General features: G+C 40.9%; 1 protein-coding gene across 24 annotated transcripts in view; it reads right to left on the reverse strand.

Moving 5' to 3' along the window:
- Window positions 1-825: 825 nt before the first annotated feature.
- The window catches only part of znf740a (zinc finger protein 740a), a 22,171-nt gene continuing 1,915 nt past the window's right edge, over window positions 826-21,081 (reverse strand). The window contains exons 3-17 of one of the 24 annotated variants that reach the window (XM_043251472.1): window positions 21,052-21,081; window positions 19,686-19,802; window positions 18,711-18,834; window positions 18,524-18,607; window positions 17,950-18,033; window positions 16,998-17,081; window positions 13,592-13,675; window positions 13,068-13,151; window positions 8,447-8,530; window positions 7,732-7,815; window positions 7,068-7,151; window positions 5,610-5,693; window positions 4,882-4,965; window positions 4,164-4,282; window positions 826-3,253 (exon numbers count right to left, since the gene is read on the reverse strand). The exon at window positions 21,052-21,081 is cut by the window's right edge and continues 249 nt beyond it. In XM_043251472.1, coding sequence (XP_043107407.1) covers window positions 3,089-3,253; window positions 4,164-4,282; window positions 4,882-4,965; window positions 5,610-5,693; window positions 7,068-7,151; window positions 7,732-7,815; window positions 8,447-8,530; window positions 13,068-13,151; window positions 13,592-13,675; window positions 16,998-17,081; window positions 17,950-18,033; window positions 18,524-18,607; window positions 18,711-18,834; window positions 19,686-19,802; window positions 21,052-21,081 — 1,395 coding nt within the window. In that variant the 3' untranslated portion in view covers window positions 826-3,088. Of the gene's footprint in view, window positions 3,254-4,163; window positions 4,283-4,881; window positions 4,966-5,609; window positions 5,694-7,067; window positions 7,152-7,731; window positions 7,816-8,446; window positions 8,531-13,067; window positions 13,152-13,591; window positions 13,676-16,997; window positions 17,082-17,949; window positions 18,034-18,523; window positions 18,608-18,710; window positions 18,835-19,655; window positions 19,803-21,051 lie in introns of all 24 variants that reach the window. The other 23 variants (XM_043251471.1, XM_043251480.1, XM_043251479.1 and 20 more) reach the window with 23 other exon arrangements.

Genomic DNA, 21,081 nt, shown 5'->3' on the forward strand with positions numbered 1-21,081 from the left:
AATTCACTAGAAATGTTTTGTGTCATTGTGCACCCTAACCATCTCTTCCATTTTTACATCAAGTAAACAGTTTAATGGCGCAGTTGCAAACTGCCACAGTTTCAATATTCACAAGGGTCCATTTTTAGGTGTAATTAATAACGCCCTTTTTCGTGCAAGTAAAAACGTAAGTAAATGAACGTTTTATAAAACAACATTTAACGTAAAACGAATACGAATTATTCAGGGACGACGCGACTGAGTTGATGCGGTTATATTATTCATGTTCGATGAAATGTAAATTTATTTTATTATTTTCTTCTAAAAGAGAATATCGTTTTATTCAGAGCAAGCCAAAACAAAAACAAAAATATGAACGCTAGTGGTTTTCGATGCTGTTCGTCGGGACCCAGAGCACGTTTTGCACGTCTCCCTTATCCGACACACTCCTTCGAGCTCGCCGAGCTCTTTCCTGACGAGCTGGTGATCTTTTTCAGGTTTGAAAATGATGGAGATGTGCAAAACGAGTCGTGGGTTCCCAGCAATAAGTTTAAAAACCATCGCGCTGGGCTAAGAGCAGGTTCAGGGCAGATGCGTGTTATATGCACGTCAGACGAGCACGTGTCGTATACACGCCAAAGAGCGTCTGGTTTTATTTGACGTGCTATTTATACTCATTTTCACGAGAGCGGGGTCCCCTCTGGAAGTCAGTTGCCTCTTTTGAACACGTTGAATTCAGATGAATCAAACGATCATTCACTGAAGCTACCGGTCCTCAGAACTCAGTAATCGTCGATTATTATTTTCAGATTATTTCAAGCGCTACTTGAAAATTGAACACTCACGTGAAAACCACACATTTTATTTAGTATTTTATTTATGCATAAAGTAAGCAACTCTGGTCTTCTCACAAAAACAAATGTTACCGAAGTGTCAGTTAACAAAACGTTTCTTTTGCTATCGGATTATTATTATTATTATTTTTTGGAAAACACCCTCAGCTGAAGATAAGCAATTCAGTGAAGTTGTTGAATCACCGTCTGCAGTATCATGCAAGAAGAAAAAGTAGTAAAAAAAAAGTGATGATTTGTTAACTACTACTGATAATCTTTCTCTGTCCAAGTAAATGCATGAAATAATTTAAAAGGCTTGACTTCTATTGCTTCTTTCTCTCAAGTCAGAGTATGCGAACGGCAAAATGTGGAGAGACGCTTTGATTAGCAACCACCGACTACGTATGTGTGTGTTTCTTCAACTGTATATGTATAGAGATGATGGTTTCACACGTTTCTCTCCAGTGTTTTAAAATTATATTAGCATAGAAAGGTCCTTAAAATACACAAAGATCGTTACTATAGAACTAAAAGGTTTAACCAATTCGGTTACAGTATATAAACATGTAACAATACAAAGAAAAATATTCAGTCGTTACAAAGAAATGCAGCAATCTTCTGTCAATAAACGGCAGACATCCCTCTAAAGATATACTCTTGGTAGTCGCCAGAAAGCATTCTGATGCGAGGAAATGCCCGACTCGATCCCTAGTTGTCCATCAGCTCTTAAAAAATACAGACGAGACTCTCGTCCAACAGCAGATATCATGTTAACGATAGAATGAGAAGTTAATAAACTGACGGATACAATATCATTTGGTGCAACAATAACATCAGATCTCTCCTCGTCGTCTGATTGGTGGCCCACGTGTAGCGAAGGGCATTGCATACGAAGATCCGTAAGATACGTAAGACAACGCTGCCACGTCACGCCGGAAACCTCCACTCCTTCTCGGATATTACAACGAAACAACGAATCTATATCGAGAGATATTTCAACACAGCTGTGCTTCAACACAAGGCAATATAACGTTAAAATAACTTTGGAAAGAAAACACCAGGCAGACCGTCCGTCTCCATGTCGATATTTCAGTAAAATAATACGTATATAATTATGGCGTAAAAAAAAACAAAATGCGCACGAATACACCCTAAGGCCACAAGATCTTATTATATGTCGCACATATAAATCTGTACATGAAATTGCGGGGCTTTCGGATGTTTTCATTGCGTCATTGACCGTGTAGATGCATTAACTCTACACAAATCTCACAAGAGCGTCTCTCGGCCATGTGTCGCTCAAATCAGGAAGGGGGAAGCAAATCTTTAGCGTTAAAAAAAATGGTATTTCTCGTTACGTAACGCAACCAGCCGACTTCTCAAGAAAAGGGATGTTATTGACAGCTCCTATTGCCCGAATAGAGCCAAAAAGTGTTATTTTAACGCAGAACATCGAAACGTTCATGGAAAATACTGTAAGAACGAAAACCCTAATGGCGTCAAAACCGATGGTGGCGGGGACCCCAAAACATGGCCTCGACGGGTCTTGCGAGATTTGCCGGTCGTTAAGCGAGCGACGTCAGAGAAAGGGACGCTTCCAGAGAGCGGTCGTCGTTCCCACCAGCTCACGCCAATGACGGAGAACAAACCAGCTGTCACACATAGTAATATACACATCTTTCAGAGTCATACATAATTACAATATCAGATCAAACATTTATCATTGAGAAAAAAGCCTGTGATTGCTTAATGAATTAATACGTGGAAGCGCACTGTGCATTTCCATATGGTTACACATGGGTACAGTGTTACAAACGGATCTGGCGATGGTTGTAGGACGTTACCTGAGTCCTCAGGACAGTAGGGTACTCACCCATAGCACTTTACAGCAGGCCTATACATCACACACGATGCTAAGTTTATCACACAACGGTGGTGTTACATCTTACGTGAAGTGTGTATCAATAGGTGTCAGTCGATAGATGATGGGTTGTACCTTTTGTTTCTTTTGGTTAGTAACATGAAATTCCCATGTTAGGTGTTTTTTTTTGTTCTCCGCTTCTTAAAAGTACCGTAAACCCCCTAATATATTACCAAAAAGTATAAAACAACCCTCAAGGATCAAAAGAGAACCTTGTTTGTTTCTAAATAAAGAAACAAAAGAGGAGGATTTCCCCTCATCCTGTCTGCAGCGCATCTCTCAGGCGGCAGGTGGCGCCACGGAGCCGGCGGCTGCGAGAGAGGTCTGGGTGAGCGGTCGTCTCGGGAGCATGGAGTCAGACGGCGAGCCGGCCCGGGGCGGGATGTAGAGGACTCCACGTGGACGGAGGGGCTGCGGGAGGCTCCTGGGTGAAAGAACAAGGCTGGGCCTCCACTTTGGCCACGCCACGACCCTGACACAGTCGCCGGTGTCTCAACAGTCTGTCTGTCCGCGAGAAGTTCTTGAGGTGGAAAACAGAGACGTCGGATTAGCTTTCGACTTCGTTTGAGGAAAAAACCTACACGGCATTTCTAAGCGTATGGAAAAAGCCACGAACAATAAAGCTCTCGGATTTCATCAAAAATATTGTATTTGTAGGTGAACAATCTAAATTATTTAGTAGTCATCATTTACTCACCCTTATGATGTTTGTATTTTTATGATTTAATTTTTATGCTTTGATGTAATATCAGCAACCCGCGGCAACATTAACAGCATCATAATTCGAATGATTCTAAAAGTTCTAAAATTCGTCTGACCTCTATTTTAGCATGTTGTCTAATATCATTCGAAGTCGAACATTCTATTAAAATGTACCATCAGAAACTCTACACAAGTCACAAATTGGCTTCCATTTCCCTCATTTTCGAGTTTTGAACGTCCATGATGGTTGACGGAAGCGAAGGGCAGAAACCACTCGGGTTTAAATAAAAATATCAAAACTTTAGCTCCAAAGATGAATCAAAGTCTTACGGGTTTGGAAGAGCAAGTAAATGGCGACGAGTCTTTTCTCTCCCCTACCTAGCAACAGTGGCATCGTCATTTAGCTTATTGCAGTAGCGACCACTCACTACAAAGAAAGAGCTTGGACAGTATTTAATATAACTCAGATTGGATTTGTCTAAAAGAAGAAAGTCACACGCACCTACAATGCTTCAAAGCTCATTTTTGGGTGAACTAACCGTTTAATATCCGAACGATTTTTTTTATCATTACGAATGTAAATGTATTTTTGCCTACAGGTATCAATATACCTGTTCTATTATGATTGGTTTGGTCAATTAATTCTCAGCTTCGTGACCCAGACGGTCTGGTTTGCTGGAAGCTCTTGAAAACGAACGCCTCGGTCGCTGCAAGGTACGACTTCTTACCTGCTGGCAGCGTTCACACTGGTACGGCTTTTCACCGCTGTGAACGCGCTTGTGTCTCTCCAGGTGGTACCTCTGAATGAACCGCATGTCGCACATGTCGCAAGCGAACGGCTTCTCTCCTACCAGAGAGAAAGAGAGAGAGAAAAAAAGATAGTCTTCATTGAAGCACCCCACAGCTTCATTCTCACAGCATGCCACAACACACCACATCGACAGAGATCGGAAAGCATCGAGGCTGATCGTCATATGGGTTCCCACGTGAAATCTTAAATAGACAGTATATTCATGCTTAGAGGTAATTAAAGCATATGACTCCATACAAACTCGAGTTTGTAGAGTTTAATATGGAACGAAAAACTGCTTGAATGTCAAGTGGCACACTGGGTTTCGGTTTGGAGGCTATGTTCTACCTACTTGGGGAATGAACATGACTGATCACCAACTACTGGTAAAAAAAATTGTTTTTTTAATCGGTTATGATTTAATACTTAAATGAACGTAATCAACACAAAAGCACCTCCACAGAAACATGAGGCAGGGGAAAGTATTCATGATTGAGGATATAGCTAATAAACATCTTGATTATATATTTGGCCGTTAAGTCAATGATCAATTTTTTTACCCCCTTAAAACACCTCAACCACAAAATATATACAATCTTTAGATCCAATCAATGAATGCTGGGTACAAATCAGGGGTACGGTGAGCGGACACATACCAGTGTGAGTCAGGCTGTGTCTTTCCAAGTGGTAACGTTGGAAAAACCGCATGTCGCACATCGAGCAAGCATACGGCTTCACCCCTAGATGCAGAGTCAGTTTTAGTGAGCGAATGTCTTTGCACAACATTCAAAGCACAAAAAAAACTAAACAAAGGTTTCTCTCTTTGACATTAAATTTAACTTATTACACCACTTGCTATACTGTAAGACCAAAAATTGCTGGTCTAATGCAGTTTGAGTGTTCGGCTCGCTTCAAAAGCAAATAACTTTCCCAAACAAACAAAATATTAAAGCGATTTTATTCTTTAGCATTTAAGGTAAATTCGCGTTAATCTCGTCTCCTAACAAATTTATTTCGACAGTAAAGGAGCGGGGAACAAAGATTCATTTAAAAGTGGACATTATCAGCAAATCAATAATAGTATTAATAATAATAGTAATAAATAAGCGGTTTCTGAGAATGGTGAATATAGAGCAACATGACAGGCTTCTATTAGTGAATCAGTGACGTGATGCTTTTGATGAATCTATCTATCAGGTACAACGTAAGACCTTCATGAAGCGCTATCATTAAATGACGACTTTAAACTGAATTAGAGAATTTAATAATGTCCATTTCATGCGTCAAGGAAGCATAAAACGGCTTAAAATTGAATTAAAAGCCATTTAGCATGCAGAAATGTAACATTAACTACAAAAAGGCAGGGGTTTGAGAAGACACATACCCGTATGAGTGAGGCTGTGTCTCTGCAGGTGGTAACGCTGAAAAAACCTCATGTCACACATCGAGCAAGCATACGGCTTCACCCCTGAATGCACAGAGCACCAACAGTTCATGTATGCCTTTCTATTAATATAGCATTTTATGGGGAAAAAAAAAAATCCTGCGCATTCAAGTGCATCCGCAGGAACCAAAAAAAAAGTGCACTACATTACAAAGCATCAATAAATTAGGAAGTGCATTCTAATCATTTTATATTTAGTTATTTATTGATTAAAAATTGTGCGTGTGCCACAAAGATTGAGTCATCAGACATGCCTGTTCACAACCCCCTCCCTCTGTAATCAGAAGAGCAATTCAAAACTAATTATCCTGCTCTGAGAAAAAAAAAAAGAAATTCTGCTTGATCAGGAAAAATACAAACTCGAGTTTGTTGTAGTTTAAACAGATTGTACAGATCTCTCTCCGTAACATACTGAGAGCTTTCGCAGGGCTCGCAAAATTTCCATATCCCCGGGAGCCCTTCAGTCAGGCGTCCAAAATGAATTTAAGATAAAGATACTAAAACAAAAACGAACTTTACTGCAGAAAATCAACACGATCGAAAGCTTCCATGACTAGAGGTGCAATGGATCACAAGGCTCACGGCTGGAATTGTGTGACAGATTTTGAGGCGCAGATTAAAAAAAAAGGTTCTTTATACATCACTTCGTTACAGAAATCAGAAAAGAACTAGTAGCGTAAGTGTAAAAGATCATTTTTAAGGATGAGTGAATGATAAAATAAGAAAAAATAATTAAGTGTTGTTAAATAAACACAGAAGAAAGTGACGTAAGATAACGTGTAACAGTTTTCAGGTGCAGAAAAGTAATAATTAAGTGTCAAGCAACTGCATAGAGTTCACTGTATTAATTAAATACAGCTCAATATTTGATGGTTGTGTTTGGTTGGCCTTCATGACAGACAGCAGCAAGTATTCACAGCATGAATGCATGTATTTAATAAGGAAGATATACATGCAATTTTTCCACACTGTTTATGTTCACACAAAACTGAACACTTGAGACAGTTTCAGAGATTATTTTGTGTGTGTGTGTGTGTGTGTGTGTGTGTGTGTGGGTCTGTTCAAGCTCAATGACACGTGAAAGAAAAATCAACTGTGTTTGCATGCTGTCTGAAACACATCACTGTGTGTGTGTGTGTGTGTGTGTGTGTGTGCAAAAAAATCTTTTTCTTATGCGCATGAATGGTTTAAACGCTTAAATGTTTAATGCAGACGACCAGCTATGATCCGTTTCACCATCACAAGCAAGATAATCTGAATAACTATTCAACGCATCTTGTCAGGAAGCTCAGCGACGCATTTTAGGCCCAATCTTTTTTCGTCTGCCTCGCTGGCGATTTTGCGAGCCCTGCTTCGAGAGGCGATTCATAAAAACATATGCACAGAGGTTCCACCTACCCGTGTGGGTGAGGCTGTGTCTCTGTAGATGGTAGCGTTGGAAAAAACGCATGTCGCACATGGTGCAAGCATAAGGCTTCACCCCTAAACGCACAAAGTAGCAGGGTATTAGCCTTACCGCCACCTGACAACTTAAACCAAGCACTCACGGGAACTGCTCGACTTAAAGAACAACACACAGGCTACAACCTCATTGTGCCGAGCAGCGTGAGTTATGCATAGAAACTGAGCATCTACTAGACATGAAGTACACTGCAGTGCTGCCACCTGCAACATGGAAATAGTTTTGCTGGTTAAGCTAAAACCATTTGGGTTAAAGTGTAACTGTGAGCTTGATACTTAATGCTAGTAAGTTTAGACAGAAGACTATTAAGCTTATTTTCGGTCCGATTTTGGGCATTTGCTGTAAAACGGTGTATGAAAGTAGACAGAATAGCCATGTTACAATAATCATTTACTTTACGAATGCATCTGTAATATCGGCGGGAGCTGACAGCATGCACTTTAACCCAAGAGCACATTCATTTATTAACAAAAGCGGACATTTCATTTCTACTTTCAAAGCAACGCATTAAGCTGGTTGTTTAAATGGCACACTTCCTGTTAGACGATGGCAGCAGAGCTCAGAGGTGATCTAAGGGGGGTAAGACAGAAAGACACATACCAGTATGAGTGAGGCTGTGTCTCTGCAGATGGTAACGGTGGAAAAAACGCATGTCACACATGGAACAAGCATACGGCTTCACTCCTAAATGACCAGAGCAAAATATTAACCATACGCATCATCTCAATAACACAACCCAACAAACACCAATTGATAATCAAAGACGGTTAGCCTAATTTTACATTCTGATCCGGTTGCCATGTTATTATGAATACATGGTTTAATTCTCTAACAAAGCGTTTATGTTGAAACGTATATTTTCAGAATACATCATTAAGTGACAGTAGTTGTACTTGGAAGTGCAGAAGACTCTTCAATCTCTAAATCAACCCGAAAATGTTCTTTTGAAATTTTGCAGCAATAAATATACTTAAAACCCTTTTGTGCATATCTAGGCATCGTTAGAATAGCGTCTTCCAAAACAAAACAAAAAAATGTGATCTACATCCCACTCAGAAAACAATGAAACGAGTACCGTGAGTCAAACATAGAGCGGTTTAATCGTGTGAAACTGGAAATTCGCCATTCTTGCCACGACGCTTCATGCTAACTTTCACCGCTCCTCTTCCGAAAGCCTTCTTAATAAAATCGCAACGGTATAAAAAAAACGTTTGACGGTGAAAGTGTACAATTTTGAACGTCACTTTGTGTTCGTTTCTTTGAGATGCTGAAGAAAAGCAGCGGTGTGGGAGGGGTATAAAGAGACGACACATACCCGTGTGGGTGATGGTGTGTCTCTGGAGATGGTAGCGTTGGAAAAACCTCATATCACACATTGTGCAAGCAAAGGGCTTCACCCCTAAATGCAGAGTACTGGTGTTAGAATGGACGTCTGGATATCAGCTTAAAACGCAGCAAAAATAACAGAACATGGATAGTAATAATAAAAAAAATTGAGCTTGGAGGGGAAAAATCTAATAATAATAATAATAAAAAAACACACACACACACACACACACACACACACACACAGTAGGCTCATTCTCAGGAAATGGTGCCATTTGTGCCCCATAACTCAAATACAAAAACTGTATCGTAAAACGTATAACAACTCCCCTTTTAGATTTAATATGAAATTGCCACTCCGCAAAATTTCTAGTAAATGGTAATGATATGTAGTTTTGAGGTTGCTGCATGACACAAGTGTAATTTCTTCTCGCTAGTTCCGTTTATAATGCTGGGGCGGTCAAACCATTTACAATACACTAAACTGCATTCAAATGCAGCATTCTGTGTGGACTTCTAATGGGTCAGATGTGTTTTGTTGTTTTTGCACATGTTGTAAAATATCATGCTCCCCAACGTCTACTATGTGCCACTTTTTTTTACAGCGTAGACAAGGACTGACTTAATTCTTAATTCTTTTTCTGCGCGCACAGCTGTGTCTGCCCAGCTTTCGAAGTACACTCAGCCCCAGATGAGCATGGATGACAACTTCGACACACGTGCATTAGACTCAACATTCACCTCGTGCCTGAGCTGTGAACACACACCTTCAGCATGGAGCGTGGTTTTGGAGGATGCAACGGATAGGCCTAACTGCCTCAAACAAAACTGGAGACTAACCGGCGTGATGTCGGTCTGTCGAGACCAGACATACACTATATTGCCAAAGTATTGGGTCACCCCCTTCCAACGAACAGAACAGGTTTAACTACTTTAGTGCAAATTTTTATGTTAAAGCATATAATGCTATTCTAGATAATTGTGTGGGTTTTTTTTTATAGCAACAGTTTGGACGGGACCTTTTTTACTCCAACATGACAATGCGTCTGTGTATATGGCAAGGTTAAAAAAAGAAATGATTGGCTGAGTCAGTGTGGAAGAACTTGATTGGTCTGCATAAAGCCAACTCCTAACGCGAGCTGTGACTTTAAATGCAATCCTTGAGCCAAAAACTCATCACCAAACACCAATGGATATTACTAAGGCAGTCAAACCTGTTCATTGGAAGGGGGTGACCCAATACTTTTGGCAATATAGTGTATGAATAAACTGGAGAGCTTAAAGTAGTTATAATTGTTGTTGTTTTTCCAGAAATCTATTGTATAAAGTATTGCACAAACGTGACTTGACCTAAACTTGACTCTAAATTTTTCAGCCGGAATTGTGGTAACAGTTGTTTTAATATACTGCTTCAATGGTACTTGTCAAGGGGTTGGGATATATTAGAAAGGTATTGAGTGGTCAAGTCTTGAATTTCATGTGCTGCAAGCAGGAAAAATGAACACAGGTAGCTACCGATCGAGTCGACGTGCCTCATGACACATGAGCAGCAGAACTGGATTCACGGAAAAAGGTCTTATGAATCATATTTTTAGCTGTTTACCTGGAGCAGCGACGGCGGCAGGGGAAGAAGTGTTTTGCTCTGGGCAATGTTCTGTTGGAAAGCTTGAGTTCTGGCCTTCATGTGGATGTTACAAACCTACTAAATATAAACAGCTGAGTTTTATCGTTTTCCATTCAGCTGATCTCTGGGTCTGGGTCTAGCACTTTTAGCGCAACTTAGCATAGATCGTTGAATCTGATTAGACCATTAGCATCTTTAACTCAAAAATGAGTTTCGATATTCTGTAGTTACATTGTGTAATAAAACAGACGGAAAATGAAATGGCTGTGACGGTATCACTGTGGGATCAAATTCTCAGTACCTGCTCGCTAAGCTCACAATTAAATTTCTTATATGAAACCACTAATAAAATCTACCAACAACAGTGTACTAATTGTTATTTCTTTTGCTCAGATAAAATCATAAAAAGCTTATTTCTCAGCCGAGATCAGCTAATTTGCAGTACTAGGCGCACATCTCAAAATGCTGACCGTTTCTATTCCGTCCGTATATTCTATAGTCTTTGATGAAACACAGCTGCTGACCAATCAGAATCAAGGAATGGAACTAACGATTTTATATGTATCTATTTAATAAATACATAAGCCCGGTGGCATAACTTTGCTTTGAAAAGTGGCGGGGATAAAGACAGGTGGTTGTTTCTAGAACGTAGTATCAAATCGATCAGGACAGAAGCATTCAGTTGTGCCGTAAATAATCCGTGATAGAATATACAGTGCTGTAGCCGGGTTTTCTACTATCAGGCCGAACGACTCTGTCAGGTACGGTTCCAGTTGTGTTTCCATGTGAGCCTGGTACGGTGCGGCACGTTAACAACCGCGCTAATCCGCGCTGGGAGAGGATGTGATGTCACCAATCAGGATCGGTCACTTGTCTGTTGCCTGGCTGCTAGTTTCTCCTTAGCTTGCTAAGCGCACTATTTTAAACAACGCAACATAAATTACAATTGAATTCCAACCCCGCAGTGGAAAACGAAACCAGAACCGTACCGGACGGCTTGGCTCTGAATGGAACGGTTATGCCAAGGAGAACCGTTCAGTTTGATGGTGGAAAAGCAGCTTGAACGCTGAGCGCACTTTGCTGATGCGCTGACTGTAACCTAACACTAAACCTATTAAGACTAGGGGGGTAATAATCAAAATTCGGCACTACACCGGCACCAGTAAAAATGTGATTACACAACAAAAGACAAGCGTTACACGTATGACACAGAAAGTTGAATTCACTGTACCTGTGAACCGAGAGATGCAGTTACGACGTTTATCATATGAGTACACTTCTGTTCATCACAGTAATAACTGCTTACCGTTTATACTTTTTAGAGCTTATGTTCTGCCCGGTGCAAAATAAGGTTGTTTCATGTATGAATTATAGATTGTATCGGAAACGCCATACATGGCGATGTAACTGAAATTTGTGTATTAATGTTAGAGTGTGTGACGTCAAGTGCTCTACCGCCGGTGGCAATAGACATCCGCGGTGGTTGTCATGGTGACCGTCACAGCCCTAACACACCCGTCGGGCGTAAAGTCGATGGAATGTTATAAAAATGCAAATAGACAGATGCACAAAGATTCCTGCGTTTATTAGACGGAAGAATATTTTCACTTGCTCCGAAGCTTTGAATATTCAGTGTTGATTGCTACTGAAGCTGGAAACGGTATTCGGACCAGCCCTAGAATCCATCCAATCCAATACATCCTTGCAAATTGCAGGATTTAAAGGGTCTCCTGCTAAACGTCTTGGTGCCAGAGACCACAGGACACATTCAGAGGTCTTCTGTGGCTTGATGAGCCAGAACTGTTTTTAGCAGCAAAAAGGGGAACTACACCACATTAGGCAGATGGTTATGATATTGTGGCTGATCAGTGTTTTAGCATTTAGGTTGTGGTTACATTTTAAGAATTAGCCACTGAAACGAAAATGTCCAACTTTATACTAAGCGCCTTTAACTATTATGCAGTGCTGATACTTCACTGCATTTTCTCATTGAAGGACAGGGTCCTAAAATGTTCTTTTTTTATTTATGAAAAAAAATTTACAGACTGTCCATCTGTTTTTATGTTTATTTGTGAACCACAAAATTAACAGAATACATTAAATCTGTATTAATTGATGTAAAGCAGAAACCACATAAAACAGATTCTGTGTCTAAGAAGAAGGAGCTCTGCTGTGGTCTTGGATGGAATTACCCAGACCATTTCAACCAAAGCTGTCTTCCAGGGCAGTAGTTTACAGGACTTTCTGAATTTGTGATTTCGTAATCCTGCAAGCACCGCTTCACCCGGAGAAAATCCCACCGAATGTGCTCCACAGGTCAAAGACGAGATAATATGCACATTTATCACCAACTAGACAGCTACAATTACAGTTACAAGTTGAAAAAGATCAGTCAGTGATGAAAAATATTTGATTAATGCAACCACTGCTGCTGGCAATACCCTAACCACTTTACCCACACTTAGAGGTACATTAAGCTATTTCTGTGAAACAGCATTGAAAATTAAAAGAAAACAAATTTACCGTGTGTGTTTAAACTATATTTGTTTGTGTAGTAGAGCTTTTAAACTTTTTTTTAAATTTTATATATTGATTATATATTAAGTAGTAAATTGAATATTGTGGTGGGATGTGCCCCCAATGTTTATGAGCCCTACACTTTTGAGCCAAGGTGGGAAAATTTCTTGGATGAGGTAACTTTCGGCAGTAACCTCTACGAACAAACAAACACACAAGAATGCCTGTGCTGGGATATGGCACAGTTCCCTGAGAATGGGCCAGCTATTACACACAAACCCGCAGCTGAGATTGTGTCACTGGAGATGGCAACATTGACAAAATTAAATAAAATAGGTGCAACTCAGAGGACACTGAGAACAAGCCAAAAAGCATGTTGACAGCCATGGAAAGTGTGACTGACGTGGTAACGGCTGCAAACTAAAGTGTTTGATATGCTTAAATGTGCATTGCCCCCTTGGACTCATACCCGTATGGGTTAGGCTGTGTCTCTGCAGGTGGTAACGCTGAAAAAACCTCATGTCACACATGGAACAAGCATACGGCTTCACTCCTAAACACAGAGTACCGGAGTGTTAAGTTTTGATGAATAAAAACTTTCAGTATGTCCAACACCCCATTGCATTGTCTGTAACTATGTCCAAACTCGAGTTTGTTGCAGTCAAACTATGTCTGCTTACATGTTATGCCATGAACTATAAAAAGCAATGTGTACGTGGTAGTAAAGCATTGCTGCCAACTGTTTAATAACACTGAGCCAGAAACATCTGAGGATATGTTTGGGGTTTCCCAAGGTTTTTTAATCTTCTTAGTGTGGAAACCAAAATTTCAAACAAAATTCAAAAAAATTCAAAAATTCTTCATTGCCAAGGCAGCAATCCAAATAAATAATAATAAAGTGACAAACACTGACAAGTTGGCAACAGTGCTAAGTCGTGCATTGGTGTAGTCAAGTCAGGAACAATGCAAAGGGTAAGGAGAGACGGCTCATACCCGTATGAGTGAGGCTGTGTCTCTGGAGGTGGTAACGTTGGAAAAAACGCCTGTCACACATGGAGCAAGCATACGGCTTCACCCCTAGATGACCAGAGCAAATTATGCATAAGATTTAAACCATGTACTGTATATGCAACAATGTCAATATAGGAGTTGATTTGTTGACAGATATTGCTGAAATCACATGCTTCACAAGAACAGAGTGCAAGAGATGTTTGCAAGCACATAAAAAAGCAAGTGAAATATGGTTGCACAGCTTAATAGGGCAATGACTCACAACACAAATGCTAATTAATGGCTACCAGCTACTAACACTCATTTTGAAGGATGGCATGAAACAGTGCCTCAAGCCATTTTACTTTAAAAAGTTATTTTATATATTGTAAACAACGTCTAATACAATAAGGCCAGGATATGGATGGCACAGACTGTTCTTTAAAGTGATAATTTAGCACAATCTACTCTAAATTCTCCACTTGTTTTCAGTTATACTTGCCACGACAGGCATTTTGTGTGTAAGCTGTGAAAAACTACTCTGTGCATGCTGTCATAAACGGGTACAGTTGCGCTCATAATTATTCGTACTCTTGGTAAATATGATCGAAGAAGGAAGTCTAAAATCTGTATTGTTAATCCTTTAATCTTTTATTTTAAAAATGTACAAAAATCTAACCTTGCATTGATGAATAAGAATTTAAAATGGAAGGGAAATCTCAGAAGGATCTCCTCAATCCCACCAATGTGTCTTCCACTGAGGGAGCAGAGGCCGGGGACCCATGGGAGGACCATTACCCTGGCTGAGGTCAATGAGATTTTTAAGAAGCTCCTCGGTGGCAAGGCACTGGGGGTGGACGAGATCAGCCCTGAGTACCTCAGGTTTCTGGATGTTGTGTGGCTGTCTTGGCGTACATGCCGATAGTTGAACCTCAGCTTCAGGAGGAACAATGCGGGTTTCGTCCTGGACGTGGAACACTGGACAAGCTCTACACCCTCTTCAGAATGCTGGAGGGTTCCTGGGAGTTTGCCCAACCTCTCCACATGTGTTTTGTATATTTGGAGAAGGCATTCAACTGGTTTCCTCGCTGTGTCCTGTGGGGGGTGCTCTGGGAATACACGGTAAGGGGCCCATTGCTAAGGGCTGTCCGGTCCCTGTATGATCAGAGCAGGAGCTTGGTTCGCATTGCCGGCAGGAAGTCAGACTTGTTCCCAGTGCATTTTGGACACGGGTTGCCCTTTGTCAACGGTCCTGTTCATTATTTTTATGGACAGGATTTCTAGGCACGGCTGTGGGCCGGAGGGGGTCTGGTTTGATGACCAGAGGATATCGTCTCAGATTTTTGCAGATGATGTTGTACTGATGGCTGCATCTGGCCAGGACCTACAGCGTGCACTGGGGTGGTTTGTAGTGTGAAACGGCTGGGATGAGAAACAGCACCTCTAAGTCTGAGGCCATGGTTCTCAGTTGGACATGGGTGGCTTGACCCCTTCAGGTTGGTGGGGAGATCCTGCCTCAGGTGGAGGAGTTTCAGCATCTTGGGGTCTTGTTCACGAGTGAGGGGAGGATGGAACGAGAGCTCGACAGACGGATTGGTGCAGCTTCTGCAGTAATGCGGTCACTGTACCTGTCTGTCATGGTGAAGAAGGAGCTGAGCCGCAAGACGAAGCTCCTGATTTACCGACCGATCTTCGTTCCTACTCTCACCTGAGCTTTGGGTCATGACTGAAAGGATGAGATCCTGGATACAAGAGGCTGAAATGAGTTTCCTCCGTAGGGTGGCTGGGCGCTCCCTTAGAGATAGGGTGAGGAGTACAGTCACTCGGAGTAGACCCGCTGCTCCTCCACATCGAGAGAGGCCAGCTGAGGTAGCTCGGGCACCTGTATTGGAAGCCTCCCCAACGCTTCCCAATGGAGCTGTTCCAGGCATGTCCTACCGGGAGGAGGCCCCAGGGAGGACACGCTGGAGGGACTATGTCTCTCGTCTGGCCTGGGAGCGCCTCAGTGTTCCCCCCGGAAGAGCTGGAGGAAGTGTTTGGGGAGAGGGAAGTCTGTGCATCCCTGCTTAGACAGTTACCCCTGCGATCAGCCTCATATTTAATAAAATAAATGTCTCTGGCAGACATTGGCCACAATTAATCAAACCCTTCTGAAAGCTCCTTTTTCAAAGAAAATAGTCCTGAGCCTTCACCCTTACTGTTTGATAAGTTCAGAGAACAAGAGGCCATTCTTGCATCCAGAATTACTCCAGACCCTTCAGATTTCCAGGTTCACATCAGTGCTTCTTCTCTTTAGTTCACCCCATTTATTTTCTATAGAGATCACATCATGGAACTCGATGACCACGGCAGTAAATGAATGAAAAATCAAATGGATAAACAGCGCAGACTTCTTTGATTATATATTTCAAGAGTATGAATAATTTTGAGCACAGCTGTATTTACCAATTGCAATACAAACGATATAGCAAAATCTCTACTGACTGACACTTCTCATCACAGCGCTCAGCCTCTGTGTGTTAATCTTTCATCGTGTTTCTGTGTCTCTCCTGCACGCACACTGTACATTAAATTGAATTAACCATGTCCACAAATATTTGAAGATCATGGTTTTCACTAGAGCTGCTCGATTCTGGATGAACATCATCTTGCTCATAATTACTTCACTTGTTTCAGCAGTTTTGAAAGAATCTCTTGAATTAATGATGTCAAATAAATTTAAAAACAGTCACTTGTCGTCACCTAGTGGCAGCAGAATTTATTTCTATTTTGCCATATAGTCCAGCCCTAGTTTGGCAAGTCGATAACATAGGGTGCAGAAAATATTACTTAATCCTGACAACAAACCTAAAACTATGAAATTTGCAAACAAGCTTATTAGATATCCACATGAACAATAATTGCCAGACACTGAGATTTTGAATGCATGGCAAGGAAGCACAATCATCTCAATATCCATGGATTTTTGGGAGAAAAACTAAGGAAGCTGTCATTCCTCAATAATAAGCTGAAGGACGCGGTACTGTGCGAGCACCTTCAGAATTTACGTTCAAAAGAACAACACAATCTTATACATTTTTTGTGGAAATTTGCTGTTAGAACAAAGATCAGCAGAGCTCCTTTTAAAGATAGAGGAAAGCGATTTTTGTGAAGATTAAATATGAAGCTTCAACAGAGACTTGTGCCTCACAGACAAAGCAAACGTCATGCAGACGATATCTAGCATGCTGAAAAGGCAACAGAGGCAACAAGGGTCATGTGTATGACAATGTGCAGGAATGCTCAGCAAAGCAGAAAGGAACTGCAGAGTGAGCGCAACACGGCATGGGTCGAAAAAATGTCAGTCAAATGAACAAAAAAAGCAATGCAGAAAGTTGCAGCAGCGCACTGGGTAAGAGATGACTTGTACCCGTATGAATGAGGCTGTGTCGCTGAAGGTGGTATCTTTGGAAAAATCTCATGTCACACATGGTGCAAGCATATGGTTTGACCCCTAAACGACATGTAGAACAAAATATCAATCTGTACAAACTGTAGTTCTGCACAACATCATGTGACAGCAGTCCTGATAATACTACTAAGTGACGTTTGTTTAAACAGATTTATAGTTAACTTAAGAGTTAAGCCAAGTAGTACTGTCTTCCTAGCGTCATTTACATTTTTGGAGGCTGGGTCAACTTCCAGACAAAGAGAGAGAGAGAGAGAGAGAGAGAGAGAGAGAGAGAGAGAGAGAGAGAGAGAGAGAGAGAGAGAGAGAGAGAGACAGAGAGAGAGAGAGAGAGAGAGACAAGAGAGACAGAGAGAGAGAGAGAGAGAGAGAGAGAGAGAGAGAGAGAGAGAGAGAGAGAGAGAGAGAGAGAGAGAGAGAGAGAGAGAGAGAGAGAGACAGAGAGAGAGAGAGAGGGAGAGAGACAAAGAGAGAGAGAGAGAGAGAGAGAGAGAGAGAGAGAGAGAGAGAGAGAGAGAGAGAAAGAGAGAGAGAGAGACAGAGAGAGAGAAAGAGAGAGAGAGAGAGAGACAGAGAGAGACAGAGACAGAGAGAGAGAGAGAGAGAAAGAGGTAGAGAGAGAAACAAATAACTAAAATAAAGGTTTTTGTTCTGTGTAGACACACTATGATCTGTAACTCTGTTTATAAATATCCATCTTTTGAGTTTATATCTATAAAAAAAAAAAAAAAAAAAAAAGACTAATGAGAGCATTATACAGCATTATTTACCATGTCAAAAACAGCATGATATTATTTGATACAGACTTTGATATTATTATTATGAATATAAAGATAATGGGTTGTTTTACAGAGTGGTAAAGTACAAATTGAAAAATAGTTTTAGAAATAATGTCCAATGTAGCGACACATACCAGTATGAGTGAGGCTGTGCCTCTCCAAGTGGTAACGTTGGAAAAACCGCATGTCACACATGGAACAAGCATACGGCTTCACTCCTAGACGCACAGAGCGGCAAATTCAATGATGGTCTACACAGAAACTGAACCTTGCTCAAATGTCCTCATAACAAACAGCTTTATACACCCACAAGGTTTTATTCGTTTCGAGATACAGTACGTGACTTTTTGCAGTAGGGCCTACTTCTGAGTAATACGCAAACAATTAGTTTGGATTCATGCAGTGTTCGGGAAACAAGCCACTAAATAGACATTTAACATTAAATGTACAAACACTACAGAACTTCGAAGCTTCACCTGACTCGCTTGAATTAATCTTAAATGCTTATTGGAGTAACATATTTATATATTTCCTAAATATTTCATTCATTTCAGAAAAAAAGTGTGCTCTGTTCTGGTATTTGGACATTTGGATCCCTCAAATACAAATAAACCACCTTACCCCCAAAAGCACATTACTTACATTCATCAAATGACAAATGCAAAACAGTTGCTATTTTAAAACGTAATGCACAGGAAGAAGTCGTACCAGTGTGAGTGAGGCTGTGTCGCTCCAAGTGGTAGCGCTGGATAAATCTCATGTCACACACGGCACAGGCGAACGGCTTTTCTCCTGTGACAAAAGCAGACATTTGAGTGAAAAGCACGATACACGCATGCACTTTGCACCGTAACGGCACACATATCAAGAGCCGGTCTGGCTGTAGCCTCCGTACCGGTGTGAATGAGAATGTGTCTCTTCAGGTGATATCCGCTCCTGAAGGCCCCGTAACAGTGATCACAGATAAAGTTCTTCTGGACTTTTGAAAGTGGACAGTTTCCGTTTTCGTCCACGACCGCCTGCCAGAAAAAACGGAGACATTTCAGTGGCGCCGATCACACTCGGGAAACGTCGTAAGGCTAAAAGTAGCTCCTAACCTGTCGATTAAAATAGCACTTTTTGTTAATCCCTACTATTACTGCATGATTATTACATACGATTCTATAACACATTTCACACCGAAATGCATGAAACAAGGCACGACAATTATGCGACATTGCTTTTTGAGTGTCTTCTTTTGTGCACGACTCAATGCAGAAAATTCTGTCTTTGTTTAAACACGGCCGTGTCGTTCTAATAACCGTCTAACTTTCTTTATTGAACAGATACTTGTTCCGAAACAAAACTGGACCGTGTCAACTTTGGTTATATAAGAAACACACTCCCAAGGCCTGTTTAAACTAACTAACTTATGTTGTTAAAGTGACGCAACGGCCATTTCCGGGTGAAAAATGACGTTAAATGCACGCGCGACAGAAATAACAAGAGCGTCGCGCGTAACAGAAGCCAACTCCTGCTTCATTCCCCAAAAATCAAAGCCCTTTAAATCACAGCAGATACTGGCGCTGGGAAAACACAATAACAGTTATTGTGCTGCAGCGTTCCCCTCCCTTTACAGACCGCCCCCTCCCCCACGACAACACAAACACCATCACCACGCAGGAGCTGTCCGTTTAAATGCTCGCTTTTGTGGGGTTTTTTTTACAATGCTCTCAGTAACCGTCTCGAACGACCAAAGAGCGCCAAAGAAAAGTCTCCCAGAAAGCAGTGCTTTCAAGCTAACTTTGCGTGATAAGTGGCCAACTGGCAACCCAATCTCATTACACCCCCACACACTGACCTTCCCCGCCTGCCCGTCCTGCTCTCTCACTTTTGAGGGTGTTCCCGACTTCCTGTTCTTTTTCTTCAGCTGCATGTCTTCACCGGGTCTCATTTCCTTCTCATCCAGCAGACGGGGAGCCGTAAAATCAGCCTCCTTCCGCAGAAGCTAGACACACAAACACCTCTGCGTTTTAATACAACACTACACGCATTTTGGAAATCATTTTTTACCAACATTACCAATAGCAATAAGTGGACACCCGATGCGTTATTTTAGGTTTTGAAGCCATATTCTACAACTGACCACCATTTCTCTCAATTGCTAACCTACTTTTTGCATTAACCGATTCATTTTAAATGGGCCCTGCGTGAGAGAAGAGTAAAAAAGTATGAGTCAACTGCAGTGTTTTAAACAATTTCAGAATATTAAAGACTAATAATGTGTAATTGTTAATGAAATAAAGATGAAACAATTAGCAGAAGATTTCAGACTAAGGTATTGATTTAGCAGATGCTTCCATCCAAAGCAACAAACAAGGACAATAAAAGTAATGCGTAAAGATGCGTCTTTGGCGTTTATGGAAATTTTTTGGTTTTTTTCCTTCCAAATGGCACAATTAACCAATTTAACCAAAACGACTGATCTGCAATTAATCACGAATCTATTAGAGATGCACTGATTGCAATTTTCTCGGCTGATTCCAATTCGAACGTTTTTGTAATCCCCCCAAAAGACACTCAAAGTGTTTTGAGACTAAAAAGAGGCAGAAATAATCAACTGGAAATGAGCTGCTGTGCATAACGAAACAGATTCGTGTAATTTCCCACTATGTTTATAAATCGATTTAAACGTGTCATCTTTCACTTCAAATTCATACACTGGTTTAAATAATTCAGTCTTTGAAGAAGCATTAGATGCATTTATAGACTATTTGTCGAAGCTAAAGTGCTATGAAAGCATTTAAATTGCTACATAAATGCATAAATCATTTTAAAAACTTACAAATTAGAAATGTTGCTTTTAAATATGGAACCAAACCACCAGTAGGTGGAGACAAAAGTCTTTCTTTTTCGACTGATTCGTTCAAAAGGATGATTCGTTCATGTCTACGAATGGGCCACTGAATCACTGACTCACTTGATTCGTTCAAAATCGCGGATTCGTTAAATAACGAAACACAGCAGCAGTTCCCATGTGGCTTTGATTCGAGCTAATTGCTAATTGTTTAAAAAATATAAGTCACCATTTTGAATTTCTGGTCACTTAACTAGTATTTTGTAGTTCCCGTTTACGCCGAATGCAATAAAATCAGAATCATCCTATTAATCGAACCCTGCGGTTCAAAAGCCACACTTTTACATATGGATGTGAGCACAGGTGTAATGACAGGTCGGCTCGGAGTAGGCGGACTGACCGGCCGATCATGCGGAAAAACGGAGGACTC

Source organism: Puntigrus tetrazona, chromosome 11 (assembly GCF_018831695.1).
Source record: "Puntigrus tetrazona isolate hp1 chromosome 11, ASM1883169v1, whole genome shotgun sequence".
Classification (NCBI taxonomy): domain Eukaryota; kingdom Metazoa; phylum Chordata; class Actinopteri; order Cypriniformes; family Cyprinidae; genus Puntigrus; species Puntigrus tetrazona.